The sequence below is a fragment of the Rhinopithecus roxellana genome, chromosome 16, assembly GCF_007565055.1.
Source record: "Rhinopithecus roxellana isolate Shanxi Qingling chromosome 16, ASM756505v1, whole genome shotgun sequence".
NCBI lineage: Eukaryota > Metazoa > Chordata > Mammalia > Primates > Cercopithecidae > Rhinopithecus > Rhinopithecus roxellana.
In genome coordinates, this window is record NC_044564.1 from 118037814 (window position 1) to 118056108 (window position 18295).

General features: G+C 43.3%; 1 protein-coding gene across 2 annotated transcripts in view; it reads right to left on the minus strand.

Moving 5' to 3' along the window:
- PAPPA (pappalysin 1) overlaps nt 1-18295 on the minus strand; it is a 250880-nt gene that overhangs the window by 212311 nt on the left and 20274 nt on the right. For both annotated transcript variants that reach the window (XR_004053931.1, XM_030919309.1), the window contains exon 2: nt 4132-5194. Coding sequence is in view for 1 of the 2 variants with exons in the window: in XM_030919309.1 (XP_030775169.1) it covers nt 4132-5194 (1063 nt within the window). In the remaining variant the exon portion in view is untranslated. The remainder of the gene's footprint in view (nt 1-4131; nt 5195-18295) is intronic.

Consider the following 18295-nt stretch of genomic DNA (forward strand, 5'->3'; position numbering starts at 1 on the left):
CTCTGCTCATGGTCTAAATCTCAGCCATAATAACCCCTTAAACTCCATGCTCTCTTCTATACACCACTCCTCACCCTCTCCACTGCCTGGCTTATGCCCTACCCTCTGCATGGGCTGGCTGTCTCTATGCTCCGGACATCTCTGCTTGCTCATGCAGATCGACTCCCCACCCTGCTCTGTGCCCTTGGGAGGCTGGCTACCTATGGCTTGCATCAACAGGTTCCTTTGTTTTGTGACTTCAGTTGGATTCATCAAATGGGAAGCACTGGCAGGAGACTGGCAGGCAGAAAGAATGACAACATGGAATTTACTCTCCTGGTTCCCTTCTGGTCAGGTGGCTGTAGGCTGGCTGCTTCCCTCGCTGAGAGCCACAGCTGCTGCCAGGAAACCCTCTCCACACAGCCCCTCTCTCTGGGTCCCATAACCACTTTCTCCTCTTGCCCCTACAGGCCAAGGGAGTAAATGGCTCTCCATGGTTGCCCACCCTAGAGTATAGTGTGAGGCCTTGTTGGTTATCCTTAATCCTGCCTACAACATTGTAAATAGCTTCTCCTTGAAAATAGCCCCTTCTTCAACTCTCCTTAATTATTCTGTTTGAATGTGCCATCTGTTTCCTGCTAGGACCCTGACTGATGCAGTCTGCATCTTTACCTCTCAGCAGGCTGCCTATTCTCAAATGCCTACTCAAATCATGCCTCCTCCAGCTGATTTGCCTTGTTTTCCTAGTCAAATAAATCTCTGCTTTTTAGGTCTTCTGTCCTACCGTGTGCCACTAAATTTACAAATTAGAGTTTCTTATGTTTCTATATGACTTTCCCACTAAAGTGGAAGCCCCTCAATGGTGAGGAACATGTCCAACTCATTGCAACACTCCCAGTGAAGAGCAGAATGGCTGGTGGGATAGACATGTCCAATAAATGCCTGTTAAAGAGAAGAGAAACAGTCAATATTTGGTTTTCTGATATGATATGGAATAAGATATTACTGTGAAGTGCTCAACCCCAAGACCACAAGGCCACTTTCTCCACCAGAACTGTAATCCCAGCTATGGCCTCATTATGCATGGCTATCAGTACTGACTTGCATGCCTCTGATGAAGGGGAGCTCACTCACCCACACACAAAGCCCTCCCCCAAAAGAACTATTTTGACTGGAGATGATATCATCTATTATTCAGCTCAAAGCTGCCTCCTGTAATTGCAACACTCTAGTCCCAGCCATGGCCTAGAAACCATATAGAACAATTCTGTGACTTTCCCACAGGATAGGCCTTCAGAGCTTGAGGTGTTTGTGTCATGACCAAGTAATCATGACCCTCTCTCCCTCCCTGTCACCCTCCTTCCCTTGCTCCCTCCCTCTTTTGTTTAAATTCACAAAGCAAAAATTTATCTGCAACCTTCCACAGGTTTCTGTCTGCACACAGGAGAGCTGATTCGGCCAGAACCCAGAAAACCCCAGCCTCATCAAGAGACGACACGTGGCCTGGTGGGCCTCACCCAGGGCACACAGCTTTCCCAGCCAACAAACAAACAAGCCCTGGTCAAAGCGGTCACAGCTGGCACATGGTCACTCACAGACACTCTGGGCATGCATTCCCATGACTTAGAAAAGAGGAGGCCTTTGGAACCTGCCAGTGTTGTCTGCTGATTATGAGGTATCTGGAACCTGGGCCCCTCCACACCAGCGTGGTGCTCTGCAAAGGTCAGCTGCTCTTCATCCTGTCTCAGTGATACACAGTTTTTCCCCCCAAAACTTTAGTAGTGCCACTCTCCCTATCACCTGTCTTTTAATTCTGCCTCTTATTGTTCCTTAGATTAAAAAATACCCTTCTTCCATGGGAGGTTTGAACCTAGTCGTCCTGAGTTTGAATCCAAGCTATCCATTTATTAGCAGGTGAGCTTAGGTAAGTCCCTTCATCTTTCTGAATCTTGAATTTTCAAAGCAAAACAGGGCTAAGGGTACCCACCTTTCTGGCACTTGGCAGGTGCTGCATAAACATTTGTTGCATGAATGAATGAGCAAATAAATGGATGTGCAAATGAATGGATGACATCCAATTATGTCCATTCTACCCCACACCCATTCTGACCAGGCACAGAGGTACCTCTTTGGGAGTCTAGTTTAGTGGAGCACACTGATCACAGACTTGCACTTGTGATTTAGCCTAATGATTTTGTAGACCCATGAACTTAGCTACGTCACTCCACTCTCTAAATTTCCTCTATTTCCCATCAGTCAAATGTGAATGTTAACCTCTGTGTTGACTCCCCTGCCAAGTTCTGGAAAGGCCCAAGTTAAAGCAGAGATGACAATGCACTGTGATCTGGAAGAGACTGGTCACACACCAAGGCTTCTCTTCACATGGACTGCTCATGTCTTGGAGCCAAGGTGAGAGTCCAGGGGCCCTCCTGGTGCCAGGAAGCTGAGCTGAGGTGCTTTCTGACTTGCTGCCAGGCAGGGCATTCTCCTGCCAGCATCCTCATTCTTTTGCACATAGGTATTTTGTTCATGCACAGGAGGCCCTTGCTCTTTTGAGAGAGACATAAAGAGAAGAGTCAGCAGAAAACCTGCAGAGGTCGGCAAATGTGCTCGAGCCATCAGCAAGTCCAGGGTCCTGTGTGTTGGACAGAATAGAAAAGTTCAGTGTGAATCTGGGAAAAACAAGAAAGTGGATATTGATGGTCTCTCCGGCTTGAATCTAGTTCCTCCAGGTCCCACATTTAATACAGGTTACTCTTGAGTTCACCTTTAGGTTCTACTTTGGGATTACTGGTTATAGTTGATAGCAATGGCAGAGGCTAAGTGAGGCATTAGACCAAAGGACCCCTTTTCTGTCCCTTTTTTTAGCAGTAGATGAGAAATTCCCTCTGCCTGGAGTGTCCTCCCTTCTTCCTCCACCCAATCTCTGATGTCAAAAATATACCTATTCTTTTTTCAGGTAAATTTCATTGTGTATATTTAAGGTAGACATGATGTCAAGGGAAACATATAGATAGTAAACAGTTTACTATAGTGAAATAAATTAACATATCCATTATCTTAAGTCACCCGTTTTCTTTTGGTTTTGTACCAAAAGTACTTAAAATCTGGTTATTTAGCATGAATCCCAAATACAGTTCAATCTTACTTCCTATAGTCCTCATGCTGTACATTAGTCCTCTAGATTTGTTCTATTATACCAATTGTTTTGATCTTGTTGTTCATTAGATCTCTAGATTTGTCTAACATCCTTCAAATTAGAGCTATTCTTGAAGACCTTGCTCAAATGTCACCTCTCTCAAGAAGGCTTCCCTGATATAGTCAAGCTGAAAATCAACTTTTTCTCTTTGATCATCTAGGGCACTCCCTAAACACAGCACAATACCTTTCATTAGACAAGTAATGACAAACATACTATTGAGAATTAATGATGTGCTATAAGAGAGTGTACTTTATATGTCTCCTCTCTATCAATCCTCAGAACAACTTGACAAAACAGGTACCATTATTTTCCCCATTTTACAGATGAAGAAACAGCTTCTAAGAAGTTACAAAATAAGGAAGTCACAGACAGCTGAGACCATGGGGCCAGGTTGTGTAGCCCCATGTGACTTCAGCTCTTTGAGCCTGTCTACCAGAACTTTCTGTGATGATTGAAGTGTTTCATATTGCTTTGTCAGTATGGTAGCCACTAGTCCCCTGTGTCTAGAGTACTTGAAATGTGGCTAATGCAATTCAGCAATTGGATTTTGAGTTTTATTTAACTTTGACTGACTTAAATTTAAGTAGGCACATGTTGCTAGGAACTACCATATTAGACTCTGCAACTCTCACCCACTCTATGTCATACAATACAACAGCTATTTGTACTCAGTTCATATCACTCAATTTGAACTCTGGGCTCTTTGAAAAAACAGGGCTCTCAGGCTTCCTTCATAGCTCATGGTAGGCACTCAGTACCTATTTCTGTAATAAACTGTTTGCCTATGGTCTCCACGATGACCTGAGTAAAAGAGTTGCCTCAATCACGAAGCTGCTGGTTGAACCAGAAAAATCCCCATATCACCCATGGGCCTCAGGTGCCTTATCTATAATATGGAGGACATCAAGTTCAACTTTCAACAGGGCATCTTTAGCCCGGTAAGGTCTTACCTGTGTGGAGAGTCGGGGTCAAAGCAAGTCTGAGTGACATCGGTGATTTTAGGGTCACAGCACTCTCCACCATCAAAGTTGAACCGTTCATAGTTGCAGTCCATGTCACACACCCCGTTCTGTTGCTTCTTCATGAAGGCGGGGTGGCGCAGGTGACGGCAATCCCCGCCGTCATGGCCGGTCAGCGTGTGGTTGCACTCGGGGTCACAGTTCTCATCCCCGATCTTGCTGATGTCACAGTTGGCCAGGATGAGGCGGCGGCGAAGGGAGGAGTTTCTCACCTCCAGCACCTTCAGCTCCCAGGAGATGTTGTAGTGCTTGAAGGCCTCAGCCAGCTGCTGGTGCTGGAAGTCCACCTGCTCACGGGTCACCATCGGGTTCTCATGATCATCTTCATAGAGGTTGACCACGCGGTAGCGCACCACCTTGGGCTGGCGGAAACTCGGGAGCTGATTGTAGCTGGCGATGACCTCTGTGTTGTCACACAATGTCTGTCCGCACAGAGGAGGCTCCAGACTCGTGTCCAGCAGAAAGCCGTGGGCATTGCTGAATTCCACTTTGGGGCTGCTGCCATCCTTCATGGGGGACCAGGCATGCTTCACATTGTCCCAGTTCTCCTGGAGGAGGAGTTGAGGTAGAGCAGTGTGGGCGCCGTGGGTTTCCATGTCAGACAGTATCTCCCGCTGAGTCCTGGCCACCTTCCACAGACTGAAGTGCTCGATGTAGCCCCGGTAGTTGTGATTCAGGGCACTGCCCCCTAACATGAGCACTTTGCACTTCTGGGTCAGTGGGCTGAATATGCCACCCACTTGCTCCCCAGAGGTAGCCACCTGCGCACCATTTACATAGAGCTTCATGAACTGCCCATCATAGGTGGCAGCTAGATATACCCACTGGCCTGGGAGGTAGCTGCGGTGGGCATTGATGGTGGTCACTTGCCGGGCCCGGTCTGTCTTCAAGGAGAAAAAGTAGCGTGGGTCTCTGTTGCCTTGGTCACTGATGGTGTGAATGCCCACGACCCATCCTCGGTCACGTGAGGTATAAGAACATTTGTCATATAGCCCTATGTGGCCCCAAAAGAGAAAGATTAATAAATAAAGGATGGAAAAGGAAGGGGGGTTAAGTTATTTTTCTCTGATAAAATTTGTATCAGGTTATCCTAGACTCATCACTTTCCAACTGCTCTGTGGGATCCTAGCAGTTGCTAACGGTGCCTCTGGGACCACCTCGAGGGCAAGGCAAGGGCTGGAGGAGCTGAGAGAGTGAATAAGTTGGGTTTGGGGCATTCTCATCACAACTTTAACCTGTGAAGTGTAACTTTTATTAGTTTTGAATATGAAGCATACAAGAAAGATTTTTGTTTGAAGAAAGGGTACTTCACCTAATGAAAATGCAACAACAACAGCAATAATAATAAAAATCTGAAAACCATTTTCCAGAGCTGTTGGATGGGGGAGAGGACTTCCTAATTAAGAGGGTGTTTTAAGTGTAAGATAACATACACGGTGAAAGGAGAAACAGAGGGAGATGATAGTGAACAGAAGATGCTCATTTAGAAGGGAGGTCCCTACCACAGTTACCAGAACTTTGAATGCACATCTGCCATTAGCAGTCATTAAATGATCAATGGCATTAAATTGTCAGGAAAGTTGGGGTATAAAAGTGAGGGTCAGGAGCTGAAAAGCTGAAACTTCATTCTCTAACAGGAATCTTGCCATTTATCCCCAGAGAAAGAAAACACACTTCAGAGCTAAACTAGAAAGGTTTTCAGAGATCATCACCACCAAACCCTTTGTTTGACAGGCGAGAGAGCTTAGTCACAGAGAATAGAAGGCATTTGTCAAGTCACAGAGTCATTGACAGTATGTGTGTGTATATATATAATAATGAGCAAAATCTCCCAAGCCTCTATGGCAGGCCAGACATTGTGCTAAGGTCTGTATATGCATTAACTTAATCCATGTAATATCCCTAAGGTGGTGACATTAAGTTTCTCATTTAACTGATGAGAATATGGAAGTTAAAGGAGATGGAGAGACAGGTTGAAGGTCAACTGCTTGGTAAGTGGATCCTAGATCCATCAGACCCTTGGATTCACCATCCTAGGCACTAATTTTATAGCAACTCCCTCTGCCTCATCAAAGTCATCAGGCATCTGGGCTATGCCACCTACCTGCGGCATGTCACAAATTTGAGTTCGATATTTGAGGAAGTTCCAAGCCAAGTATCGCTATAGTTACTCTGGGAACCCCAGGAAGTAGGTTAGTGGATTCTCTCTGGATCTAATTATCTTTATGCTCACCAACCCCCATTTCCTAGCCTTTCTGGAATATACCCAGTGTCCTTGGCACAGACAAAGCTGTTGGATGGGGAAGAGGACTTTCTAATTAAGAGTGTATTTTAAGTGTCAGAGGATGTATGAGGCCAGGTGGGAGAAGAAAGACAGGGAGAGGAGAGTGAATAAAAGATGCTCATTTAGAAGGACAGTGACCACTCTCAGATGGAGAATTGTTGTGGTCACCATAACTCTGGGAGTTCACCTGCCATTAGTGCTCATCAAATGAGCATGGAGAGCTTCCAGCAAAATCAATAGAGGAGGCCCACACAGTCTTCACTCCTTTGTGGGCAGTGGGAGCTTAGAATTGGTGTAAATCTCTTTGTTAGCAGCTGACACGGCCAGCAGTCTTGGCCCAGCATTTATGCCAATCTACACCTCTCCTCTCACTTCCTGCTCAACCATCTTTCAGGAAATGGCCAGAGTCTCCTTATAAAGTCATGCTGCTCTTACCATCAGGACAACCTTAGTGAAGCACCAAGTGCCTCCTCTGATGTCCTCTGGGTCCTGATCCTCTATCTGGTAAAGGAGGGGATTAAGTGAGGTTCTGTGTCACATACTAGGTCCAAGTCTGATTTTCTTTATTCTAGACTTCCCAATGACTAACCTGCAAGGTACCTCTTTCAAGAAGTTCTTCCTGACTGCCCTGTGAATAGTGATTATTCTCTTCTTTGAACTCCTTTTACTTTTAGGAAATTCGACACGTGCTCTTCGGTTTTGGCGTTGTCTGTGTTCTCACCAATATCCCCCCTCTGCTAAACTGTATTCTTCTCGAGAGCAATGGTTATGTCTGTGTCATTTCAGTAACCTGTCCAGCACCTTGCTACAGCAGGCATGGGAATGATTCTACATAGAGCAGGAAATGAGAAAGGGTAGGGATTTTAAGGACAAATAGAATCAAGGGCATTAACTTATGCCTCTATAACTAAAGTACAGGGAGAATCAGAGAATAAAATGCATTCTTGGTAAAGTAGAAAGATCAGGATCTTTGGACTCACGGTAATTTACCTTGAATCTTGACAACAGCAGTTACTAGTTGTACAAATGGGGCAAAATTGCTTCACCTCTAAGCCTTAATTCTTTCATCTGTATCTCTAAATATATTATCATAAAAGACATAGTGAATATGACATCCTCCGCATACAATGGCTGTCCAAATGAGAGTTCAATGTTAAGATGCTGGAGGGTTCAGGGGCAATGTAGAGGATGAAAAGGAGTGAGGAAATGACAGGAAACGAAATACAAAGGCCAGAAAGAGAGGGTACCCTGAAGGCATTTTGCCCGATATATCAAGAAGGAAGACTCAAAAAAGCCCCGGTCCTCCTCAAACCCACTGGCAAACCCTTCTTAGAAACTACCATCAGAGTGAACAGGCAACCTACAGAATGGGAGAACATTTTTGCAATCTACTCATCTGACAAAGGGCTAATATCCAGAATCTACAGAGAACTCAAACAAATATACAAGAAAAAAAAAAAACAACCCCATCAAAAAGTGGGCAAAGGATATGAACAGACATTTCTCAAAAGAAGACATTCATACAGCCAACAGACACATGAAAAAATGCTCATCATCACTCGGCATCAGAGAAATGCAAATCAAAACCACAATGAGATACCATCTCACACCAGCTAGAATGGCAATCATTAAAAAATCAGGAAACAACAGGTGTTGGAGAGGATGTGGAGAAATAGGAACACTTTTACACTGTTGGTGGGATTGTAAACTAGTTCAACCATTATGGAAAACAGTATGGCAATTCCTCAAGGATCTAGAACTAGATGTAACATATGACCCAGCCATTCCACTTCTGGGTATATACCCAAAGGATTATAAATTATTCTACTACAAAGACACATGCACATGTATGTTTATTGCAGCACTATTCACAATAGCAAAGACTTGTAATCAACCCAAATGTCGATCTGTGACAGACTGGATTAAGAAAATGTGGCACATATACACCATGGAATACTATGCAGCCATAAAAAAGGATGAGTTTGCGTCCTTTGTAGGGACATGGATGCAGCTGGAAACCATCATTCTTAGCAAACTATCACAAGAAGAGAAAACCAAACACCGCATGTTCTCACTCATAGGTGGGAACTGAACAATGAGATCACTTGGACTCGGGAAGGGGAACATCACACACTGGGGCCTATCATGGGGAGGGGGGAGGGATTGCATTGGGGAGTTATACATGATATAAATGATGAATTGATGGGTGCTGACGAGTTGATTGGTGCAGCACACCAACATGGCACAAATATACATATGTAACAAACCTGCACGTTATGCACATGTACCCTAGAACTTAAAGTATAATAAAAATAAAAAATAAAAAAAAAGAAATCATAGATTCCGTCAGCTTAGATGATATCATGAGACTACATATTAAAAGCTGCCTCCTCACTGACTCCTTCAAAAGCCTAAGATCCAACTCCAGATTTGAAGTGAGTTGCCCCAGATCTATCTGTTGCTGCCCATTATGGGAACCAGTGAGAGCAGAGGTTCCTGAAGCCATGACATTCATGCTCTTTCCCACCTCTTAGCTCACCTTCTGTCTCTCCCAGCTAACTCTATCACTCATGAAAAGAAAATGAATGACCTTCTAACGAGAAAATTAAAATCTAAAACAAGATCCTTTTTCCCTCTCCTTCTCTGTCTCTCTCTCTGCAGGTTTTTATTTTGCCAGGGGCTCCCAGTCCCTGGTTTTCCTGTTGCCTTTGGAAGGCAGCTAGCCTGGTTAGCAAGGTAAAATGTTTACACATCTGTAGGGTGCTCTCAGTTCAGAACCTTGCTGGGGCTTGGGACCCAGGCTCAGGCCACCTCTGTTTGCAATTGAGAGAAGGGGGAAGAAGTGAGAAAAGGCAGATTCCGCCAAAGAGCTAAGAAATAAGGGGTTAGCCATGGGAGGTAGAGAGGAAGGGCAAAGAGAGGGTTTTCAGTGGAACCAAAAAGAAACACATTAAGGGAAATGAGAACCTTGAAGCAGCGGATTCACAAGTTCAGAGGGAAATATTTACCTGGAGTATAAGTAGTGAAAGAAAATCACGGAGCTTCCATAAGGTTGGGGGAGTATGGTGGCAATGGGGTATTATTTCTATATGAAAATAACTTAATCAACAGTAGTCTTATTTTAGGGTCTGAAAGGGAAGCATCCCTGTACCACCAGCTCAGAACCAGAAGTTTGGCACCAGAGATCCGGGCTTGACTTGCCAGGTAACCTTGCCTGGGACAAGTCATACCACCTCCTCTATGCTGCTGAACCTAATTTCCCTTCTCTGTAAAAGGAGGGGTCTGGATAAAAATGATCCCTTGCTAGAATTTAAGAGCTCTTTTGTTCACTGTTAGAATGGTTCCTTGTAAGGAGAAGGTGCTCAAAAATATGTGTTGATTTGAATTAGATGCCTTATGTCATTCTCAACTCTTGCATGCTTAGGTTCTGTCTCCTCTGAGGATCTCTATACAGGACACAGAATGCTGTTCTCTGGAGGACACAAAAGAACCCCCACATCTCCACACTGCCCTTCCTCACAGTTCTCCATGAAGATATAGGCATAATACAAAAAAAAAAAAAATGGTGCAAATGTGTCTGAAGTCAGCACCATCTGTGTGGGACTAGAGGATGATCCCAGGGCATATAGTCCCATGTGGCAAGATGGAAGGCCACATGCAATTTTGTACACAATCTACATATAATTAGCATATGTCTGTCTCAATGCTATACGCACATAGAATTAGACAATGAAAGTGTGCAAGAGCCCCTCTACAGAAGTGTGTCTGAGCACACTGCACACAGGGAGAGGCTGAGGTGCAACAGGAAAGGAGCCTGCCCTGGTCCTCCTGTTAAGGTACCATCCCTGGAACCCTCGCCAGCTGACCTTTCTAATGCACCCCATCTTCCCGCAGCTAGGCTGGATGTGAAAAGGGTTCCATAAGCCCCCAGAAACTTGATGTCTCTTTTTTTTCATTGCCTCTTTTTCTTCTCATCTACGTATTCAATCTCATCCCAGAAAGGAATAACATTCACAGAAGAAAAAAGCTCAAAGGCATGGAAAGAGTCTCTCAGAACCTTGGCTAAGGCTGTACAGAGTGTGCGAGAATACTCTGGGCATTAGGAGTATTCTCTAAAGATCATCACGGTAGATATTACCCCAAGGCAAGTCTTCTGATGACCCCATGCCACCCAGGCATATCTTCCTCCTGTATATTCCTCATACTCCTCCCCATTCTAAAACTACCTCATCACTGAGTAATTACTCATTCAAGATCTGTGCTTCCCATATATGTGTCTGTTTGCTTCATTTATAAATGCCCAACATCCAACCTGAAGTCTGGTATGTTGTAAGTGCTCTGTAGAGTTTGTTACTGAAAGTTAATAATAAAGAAAGAAAGGGGGGATACTTCCCTATTTCTCCCTTCTCTATAAGAGTATCTTACTCTTTATTGAGAACTTACTATCATTTACTCTGTGTTAATTATCTTGCTTAATCTTCACAACAAATCAATCAGCATTGTTCCCTCTTCAGGGTAGACTGATGCTCAGGATAGGGAAATGGTTGCCCAAAGCAACACAGCTCAGAATCCAGGTCTATAGAATTCCCACACCCACGCTCTTAGTCATGGTCACCACATTAAGTGCCAAAGGCCAAATGTTTTGTTGTAGGCTGTTTAAAGGTATGGCCCCCTCTGGAAAGATTTCTGTAAATTCTACAGCACCCACACAAGCAAGGTGAATTGAATTGAAAGCCAGGAGGCTGCTGTCTTTATCATTCTACTGTATGGACCTAAACAATTAACTAAGAATCGATGGTTCTTTATTACTAAATAGTAATCTATTCCACTGGGCTCACCCCACTTCATTAGAATCCAAAGTTTGTCCAGGCATAGTTGTCCATCTGGAGTGCCTCCTTGAGCTTGTCCTTCGGCATCTGGACTTCGTTACCGGCCTACCTGCCTGATGGTTTCTGACTCAGGTTTCCTCTAACTTCCAAGGTCTATACTGATTTTTCTTCCCACACTCTTGGCTGCCTCCCATTTTCTTTTTCATTGTGTTGGACTAAATTGTGTTCCACCAAACTTCATATGTTAAAGATGTAACCCCCAGTACCTTGGAATTTAGCTGTATTTGGAGATACAGTCTTTTAAAAGGTAATTAAATTAAAGTGAGGTGATAAGGCAGATCCTAATCCAATTTGACTGGTGTTCTTATAAGAGGAGAAAATTAGGACACAAGTAATACAGAGAAAAGACTATGTGAAGATACAAGGAAAAGACAACCATCTACAAACCAGTGAGAGAGAGAGAAAAAAAATGAGAGAGAGAGAGAGAGAGGTCTTGGAAGAAATAACCCGGCTGACACCTTGATCTTGGACTTTTGATCTCCAGAATTTTAAGAAAATAAATTTCTGTTGTTTAAGCCCATCAGGTTGGGGTCCTTTGTTATGACTGCCCTAGCAAACCATTGTTCAACCAGTTTTCTAAGCTCTCCCACTGAAATTTTTCTAAAATCTATCTTATTTCCTAATATCTGTTCCCAGTTCAGAATTTTTCTCTTGTTACAATGCAATGTCTCAATTTACTTAATGGGTGTTTTGAGTAGAGCAAGGTGTATTAGAAAGATAGCAAAATTGGTGGTGTGTTCATCACATACAGGAAACATTCCTCACTGGGGAGTGGGGTTTCTGTGTTTCTGAATCACCTGCTGTGTGTTGGGCATGTGGGCAGCAACTTCTCTCTCAAGGTGTCTCCTAGAATCCTCACAACAATCTGCTACAATAGGTACTATTTACAGATCAGAAAACTGGAGGGTCATAGAGGCGAGGTCCTCTGTCTGAGGTCCCACAGCACTAAGGGGTAGGAAAAACTGGAATTTGAGTCTCCTAATTTCAAATTCGAAAGCTCCCCCACAGTTGAGGGGGACTCTAGCTATGCTTTCTTCCTGTGGTCTTGCCTAGGATGTTTTCCTGGGAAGCTTTAAGTCAACATAAAATTATCTCTGATAACATTTGACTTTCTGCCATCACTGTCTGGGGGCGGGGGGGGGGGGGGACTGAGATAATTAGCAAAGGATGGCAATTTATATGCAATTCGTATTATTGTTTGTTTTCTCTCATTGGGAGAGCAGATATAGAAGGAGAAAAACTCTACCAGGACATTTCTGCTGTGAAAAAGTGGTATTTTAAAATAAATAATGATAATAATAACAAACACTTCCTGAAAGCCTCTATGTAGTAGTCTCTTTACTAAGCACAGACTAAGTGGGATTTATTAGTATTCTTTTGACAGATAAGGAAACTGAGATGTAGAGAGGTTAATTGATTTTCCCTCCAAGGATCCAGCGAGGGATTGGGAGAATCACGATTCTAACTCTCATCGCTCTCACTCCAGAGCCAAAGCTCCCCACCAAGATGCTTTCCATGATGGATTGGTGTTCTCAATCCACCATGAAGGCTGTAATGTCCAGGTCTGCCATGCTGTGCTGTGGTCTCTGGGTGAGTAGCTCCCCACTCTGGGCTTCCTCACTTCCTTTTCTTAAGATATGAGAGTGTTAGACCCGGCCACAGAGGTCCCCCATACATTCTGTGATTCCAAGATCCCAGTGACTCCAGGTATCCCAGCCTTGGTTCCCCCTGTGGGAGATGTAAGGTCATTGCGGGGCAGGGTAAAAGGCAGTTTCAGACCCTTCAATTAAAGGATGCCCACTAGCTGTGGGACATCTGCCAGGAGAATACAAGAAGAGGTGAGAGGATGAGGGGATGAAAGGGGGAATTTAGGTCAACAATCTGGTTTCTTTCATGAGGCTAAAAAAATTAAAAGCTAAAGGTTGGAGCTGGTCCCTTTTTTGTTTTGTTTTGTTTTGCTTTCCCTTCCATGATTTAATCGCTAGTATCAAAGCCACAGAGGAATGCTTGAGAGAGCAATCCTATGGAAAGCTTTTATCTGTCCAGAGGAGAGTGATTAAAACAGACAGATTTGGGTTAAGTATACCCATGGTCCCTGCACTTGGTTCAGTCGGGGGGAGACCCACCAAAATGACCTGGAGGACTCAGCACCATCAGGCATTCAGAGGAAGGCTGGGATGTCACCGAGGAGGGTACCTGGGGGACTGCTCCTCAGCATCCTCATCCCTCCGGGTCCACCCTGGGTCAAAAGATTTGCCTTAGGCTCAGTGGAAGGAGGAGGCTTAAAGGGAGACATACAGGACTGGAGGATTATACCAAGTTATACTGGGTTCTGGACATCTCTGTGTCTTGTACAACAGAGGCAGGAGCATTGAAAGTAACCACATGGAACAATTCTCAAGGTCAGGTTAGCTCAGGTGTTTCCCATGTGTTGGACACGCAAGTGTAGGAGGAGGACAAGACTGCCCTTCTCAGGATGGCATGGAGCAGTAGACTGAGCACCCTCAATGGCACCTGTCTCTGCTCTCCTGCCTGTATTCTTTTTCCTTGCCGGGAACTGTTACCTGAAAGTACCCTGACTACATGGGTCTGCTCACCCTTTTTACTAGCTGTGTGACATCAGGCAAGTTAATTCACCTCTCTGAACCTCAGTTTTCCCACATGTACACTAGGATGAAGAATCTTATTCTGTACACTTCACAGATGTCTTCTGAGAGAGAAAAGAGATAAATGTATGCATATTTCCTTGTAAACTATTTAAGGCTATCCAGATGTGAGGCAAGCTTGAGAGTAGTATGCCTGAGGGTTCCTGAAACCCGTAAGTTTTAATAATACACAGACTTATGTGATGCATTTGTGACAGCAAACTGCTCTTGAGGGCTCAAGGTGCACCAGTAATTCCCTCTGGCTCTTGTGTCTCCAGTCTTCCTCCTTTGCTCATGTGTAAGCAGTCTGCATGGACATAGAAAGGTCGGGCGATTACAGGCCAGTAAATCTGAGTTCAAATGCTGGCTTTGCCATTTACTAGCTATGGATGGGAAAGTCAGGGCACCTTTCCCAGTATTAGTCTCCCCATCTGTAAAATGGACATGATACATCTTCCTCTGACAGTTGTAGTGGGGGAACTAATGAGAATACAAATGTGACAGCACTTGGCACACGGCCACTGGCAACAAAACAAGTGTTACAACACATGGACAGTGGCATGAGGCTGATCTGTGTATCTCAGCTCTGCTCCCTGTTAGCTGTGTAGCCTTGGGCAAAATCTCTATTTCCTTGATAGTTTCCTCATATGTAAACTGACAATAACAAGCACTTAATAAATAGTGCCATTTCCACGATTTAGTAAGAGAATCCAAATACTCATTTGCATAGAAAGGGATCGTTGTAGCTACACTTTTTAAAAATGTATATTAATAATAAATATCTTTCCGGCCAGGCAAGGTGGCTCACGCCTGTAATCCCTGCACTTTGGGAGGCTGAGCTGGGCGGATCACCTGAGGTCAGGAGTTCAAGACCAGCCTGGCCAATATGATGAAACCCTGTCTTTACTAAAAATACAAAAAATTAGCCAGGCATGGTAGTGCGTGCCTGTAATCCCAGCTACTCAGGAGGCTAAGGCAGGAGAATTGCTTGAACCCAGGAGGCAGAGGTTGCAGTGAGCTGAAATCGCGCCACTGCATTCCAGCCTGGGCAACAAGAGCGAAACTCTTTCTCAAACAAACAAACAAACAAACAAACAAAAAATAATAAATATCTTTCCTTCTTTTTCAGAATTGGGATTATTTCCCCCCTTTTTTGTGCTGTTAAACACACACATAAAGTTTTCTTTCTGACACTGTTCTCTGAAATGAAGATGCATGTTTATTGCTCTCTTTTTTCACACATTATTGATGAAATCAGTGCATATAAAATTGGTGCACATCAACGTAAGAAAGGAAGTGGAGAAGGACAAGAAAAAAAGACCAAGAAGAAAGAAGAGGGGGGGGATGGGGTCAAAGAAGTACAGTATAGTTTTGTTCATCCTTGAAAGTTGCACAGCACAAACCAGATCCTGGTGGACTGAGCAGGGCTGATGTTGGGACTGTCTCGGAAGAGAGATCTTTCCTTCGGTCATTTCAATGACTTGAGAATCTACAAGCTCCTCTCTCCACTCACTCATCAAGCCTTGGAGACAATGATGCCACTTGCCAGAAAATGGTCAAGGATCAGTTCATCCTGCTGTCATATCCTGCATGGCAGCCCCAAGACTGACCCTTCACCATTCATTGAATTAGGCAGAGTCAGGGCTGGAAGTTCTCTTACTGGTTATTTAATCATCCCCTTTCATACCTAACCTCATACTTGAATCACCTGGACAACATTTTAACACATGACTGACTGCTCATATTTCCAGGCCAGCACAATGATTGGCAAGTAGAAAGCACCAATTAAGTTGACAAAATGCTTATATGTATGCATGCATTTAAGGGGAAATAAAGAAATGCATGTGAGGGTGTTTGCATGAGTGAAAGCACAGTGGACAGTCTGGTGGTGAAGAGCACAATTTGGGAGTGAATACAGCTGTTTTAAGTTCTGGCTCTGTGATGACCTTGAAGCAGCTCTGGTTGGAAGGATGTAATAAGACACTGTTCATAGAACACTTATCAAAGTGCCTGGTGTACAATAAGCATCCAAGAAATGGGTATCATGAAGGATGTATGTGAGGAAAGAAAAACCAAATGCACGTGACAAGTATCAGAGAAATGAGACAGAATTGAAGAAGGAGAGAACTGTTTCTAATAAGCTCAGAAACATATTTTACATGTCCCTACAGAGCCACATGGACATGTCAATTTAATGTCACTAATAAAAATATTGGGGGCGGGGGGGTCTTTCCTCTCAGTACTCCAGAGATCAAGACATCAATAGCCATTAATACTATTGGAGAACTAAAGGAAGCTTCCCTGATATGGTAACTTTCTCTCAGTTTTGCTATAATCAGACCTTGGCTCATCTTGTCAACTCCATTTTTATCTCTCTGTGTAACTTTGCTTGTGTGTATGTTCATGCACATATGTTTAAAGTTTAAAAGAATATATCACATATTGCCTAGCATAATGGTGGTGCTTAGTAGGTGCTCAACAGACTCTAACTGAATGAATGCTCTATATGTGGTTATATGGATACTATAGCATTCTATCCACAAGTTCACAGACTAACAGGAGAGAGAGATATTTATCTTTCCAAGCTGGGGTGTGAGATATGATTTCAAATATCAACTCTGCTACCATGGAGCAGAGATTAGAGCAAGTCATAATTTTGGTCTGAGCTTTTCTTCTCTTACTTGGTAAAATGAGCATCCTATTATGCACCATAAAGGGTATGAAAAAACAGCTGGTGCTTAATCCATCATCATTACCATTATTGGAAAACTCTTCTAACTGGCCCATGGTCCAGAAGTTTCATTGCTCCCTGATACAGACTGTGAAGCATCACCAGATTCATCATCTTAAAATCCTATTTTTCACTATTCCCTCAAACAGACAAGCCTCTTTCTCTGATGGCCTCAGAATAAAGGCCAATATCAACTTCACATTTCAGAAATTGGTCTCAACCTGTCTCTGAATGTGTAGACAGACCCTGGTAAGACTTCCTTTGGCCCACACTGTTTCCTACAGGTGGAAATGTCTCCCTATTGTCCCTGTCCTTTCTCTTTTCTGATCTTCAAGACCAATACCAGTATTATTTCTTCCAGCAGACCTTCAGTCTTCATGAGTCTCCACCATCAGTTATATAAATGTTGATAAGCACCTGCTATCTGGTACAGATGTAGTCAGTCTTTGACCCACACATCTTTCTGTACCAGCCACAGGATACTTGGGCTGTTTCTTGATAGTTCACACACATAGTAGTTGAGGGCACAGCGTCTCTTTTCTCCTGAGTCTTTCTGGGGTCCTAATACTGTTTTTGGTTGTTTAGTTGCTGATCTAATTTTTTTTTCATGGCAATGATCACTGTTGACAGCATGACTCATTTCTGAGGTCAACCTCCAATGGTTCCCTCCCCCGCTAGACTGTAAGCCTCATGAGAGCACAGAGTACCTGTCTGTCACCACCCTGAATCACTATATAGAGCCTGTATCACTATATAGAACCCTCCATATTGTGGCTAGGACATAATTCCTCAATAAACGCTTGCTGAATGGATAAATAAATGAAAGATTTATGTGCCCAAGGTTTGTGAGGAAACCTAATTTGGGTGGATTTTTAGGTTTCAAACAATCTTTTCTTCTTTTTTTAAATTTGTATTATTGTATGTTTAATTGACAAAAATTATGTATATTAATGCTGTACAACATGATGTTATGAAATATGTATACATTATGGAATGGCTGGACCAAGTTAATTAAGTATGCATTATCTTACATGCTTATGAGAATTTTTGTGGTGAGAACACTTAAAATCTATTCTCTTAGCAATTTTCAAGTGTGCAATAGTAACTATAGTCACCATGTTGTATAATAGATCTCTCGAAGTTTTTCCTGCTTTCTAACTAAAATTGTGTATCCAGTTTTCAAATGCTCCTCTCAGTACTGGAGGTCGCCCTGATTTAGAGGCAAGAGTGGGGGTCCTTGTTACATCATATAAGCTCCTTCAACTTCCTGGCCCTCAATTTTTCCATCTATATAATGGGAGCTTGGCATCAGTGTTCATTAGGTTTGAATGTATAAATAGTGAAGGAGTAACATGGAGTTAGCAAAACACAGCTTAGCTGTGTGTTGGCAAGAACTTAGGCAAGTCACATTCTCTCTCAGGTGTCCATTTTCTTTTTTGTGAAAGAAGATGACTGTGGTAAAATAAATTCTACCAGTTTTCTTAAAAATGCAGAGAAAAAAATTTCTATACGGAGGGTAATAAGACGTGAACTTGTGCTTTAATTT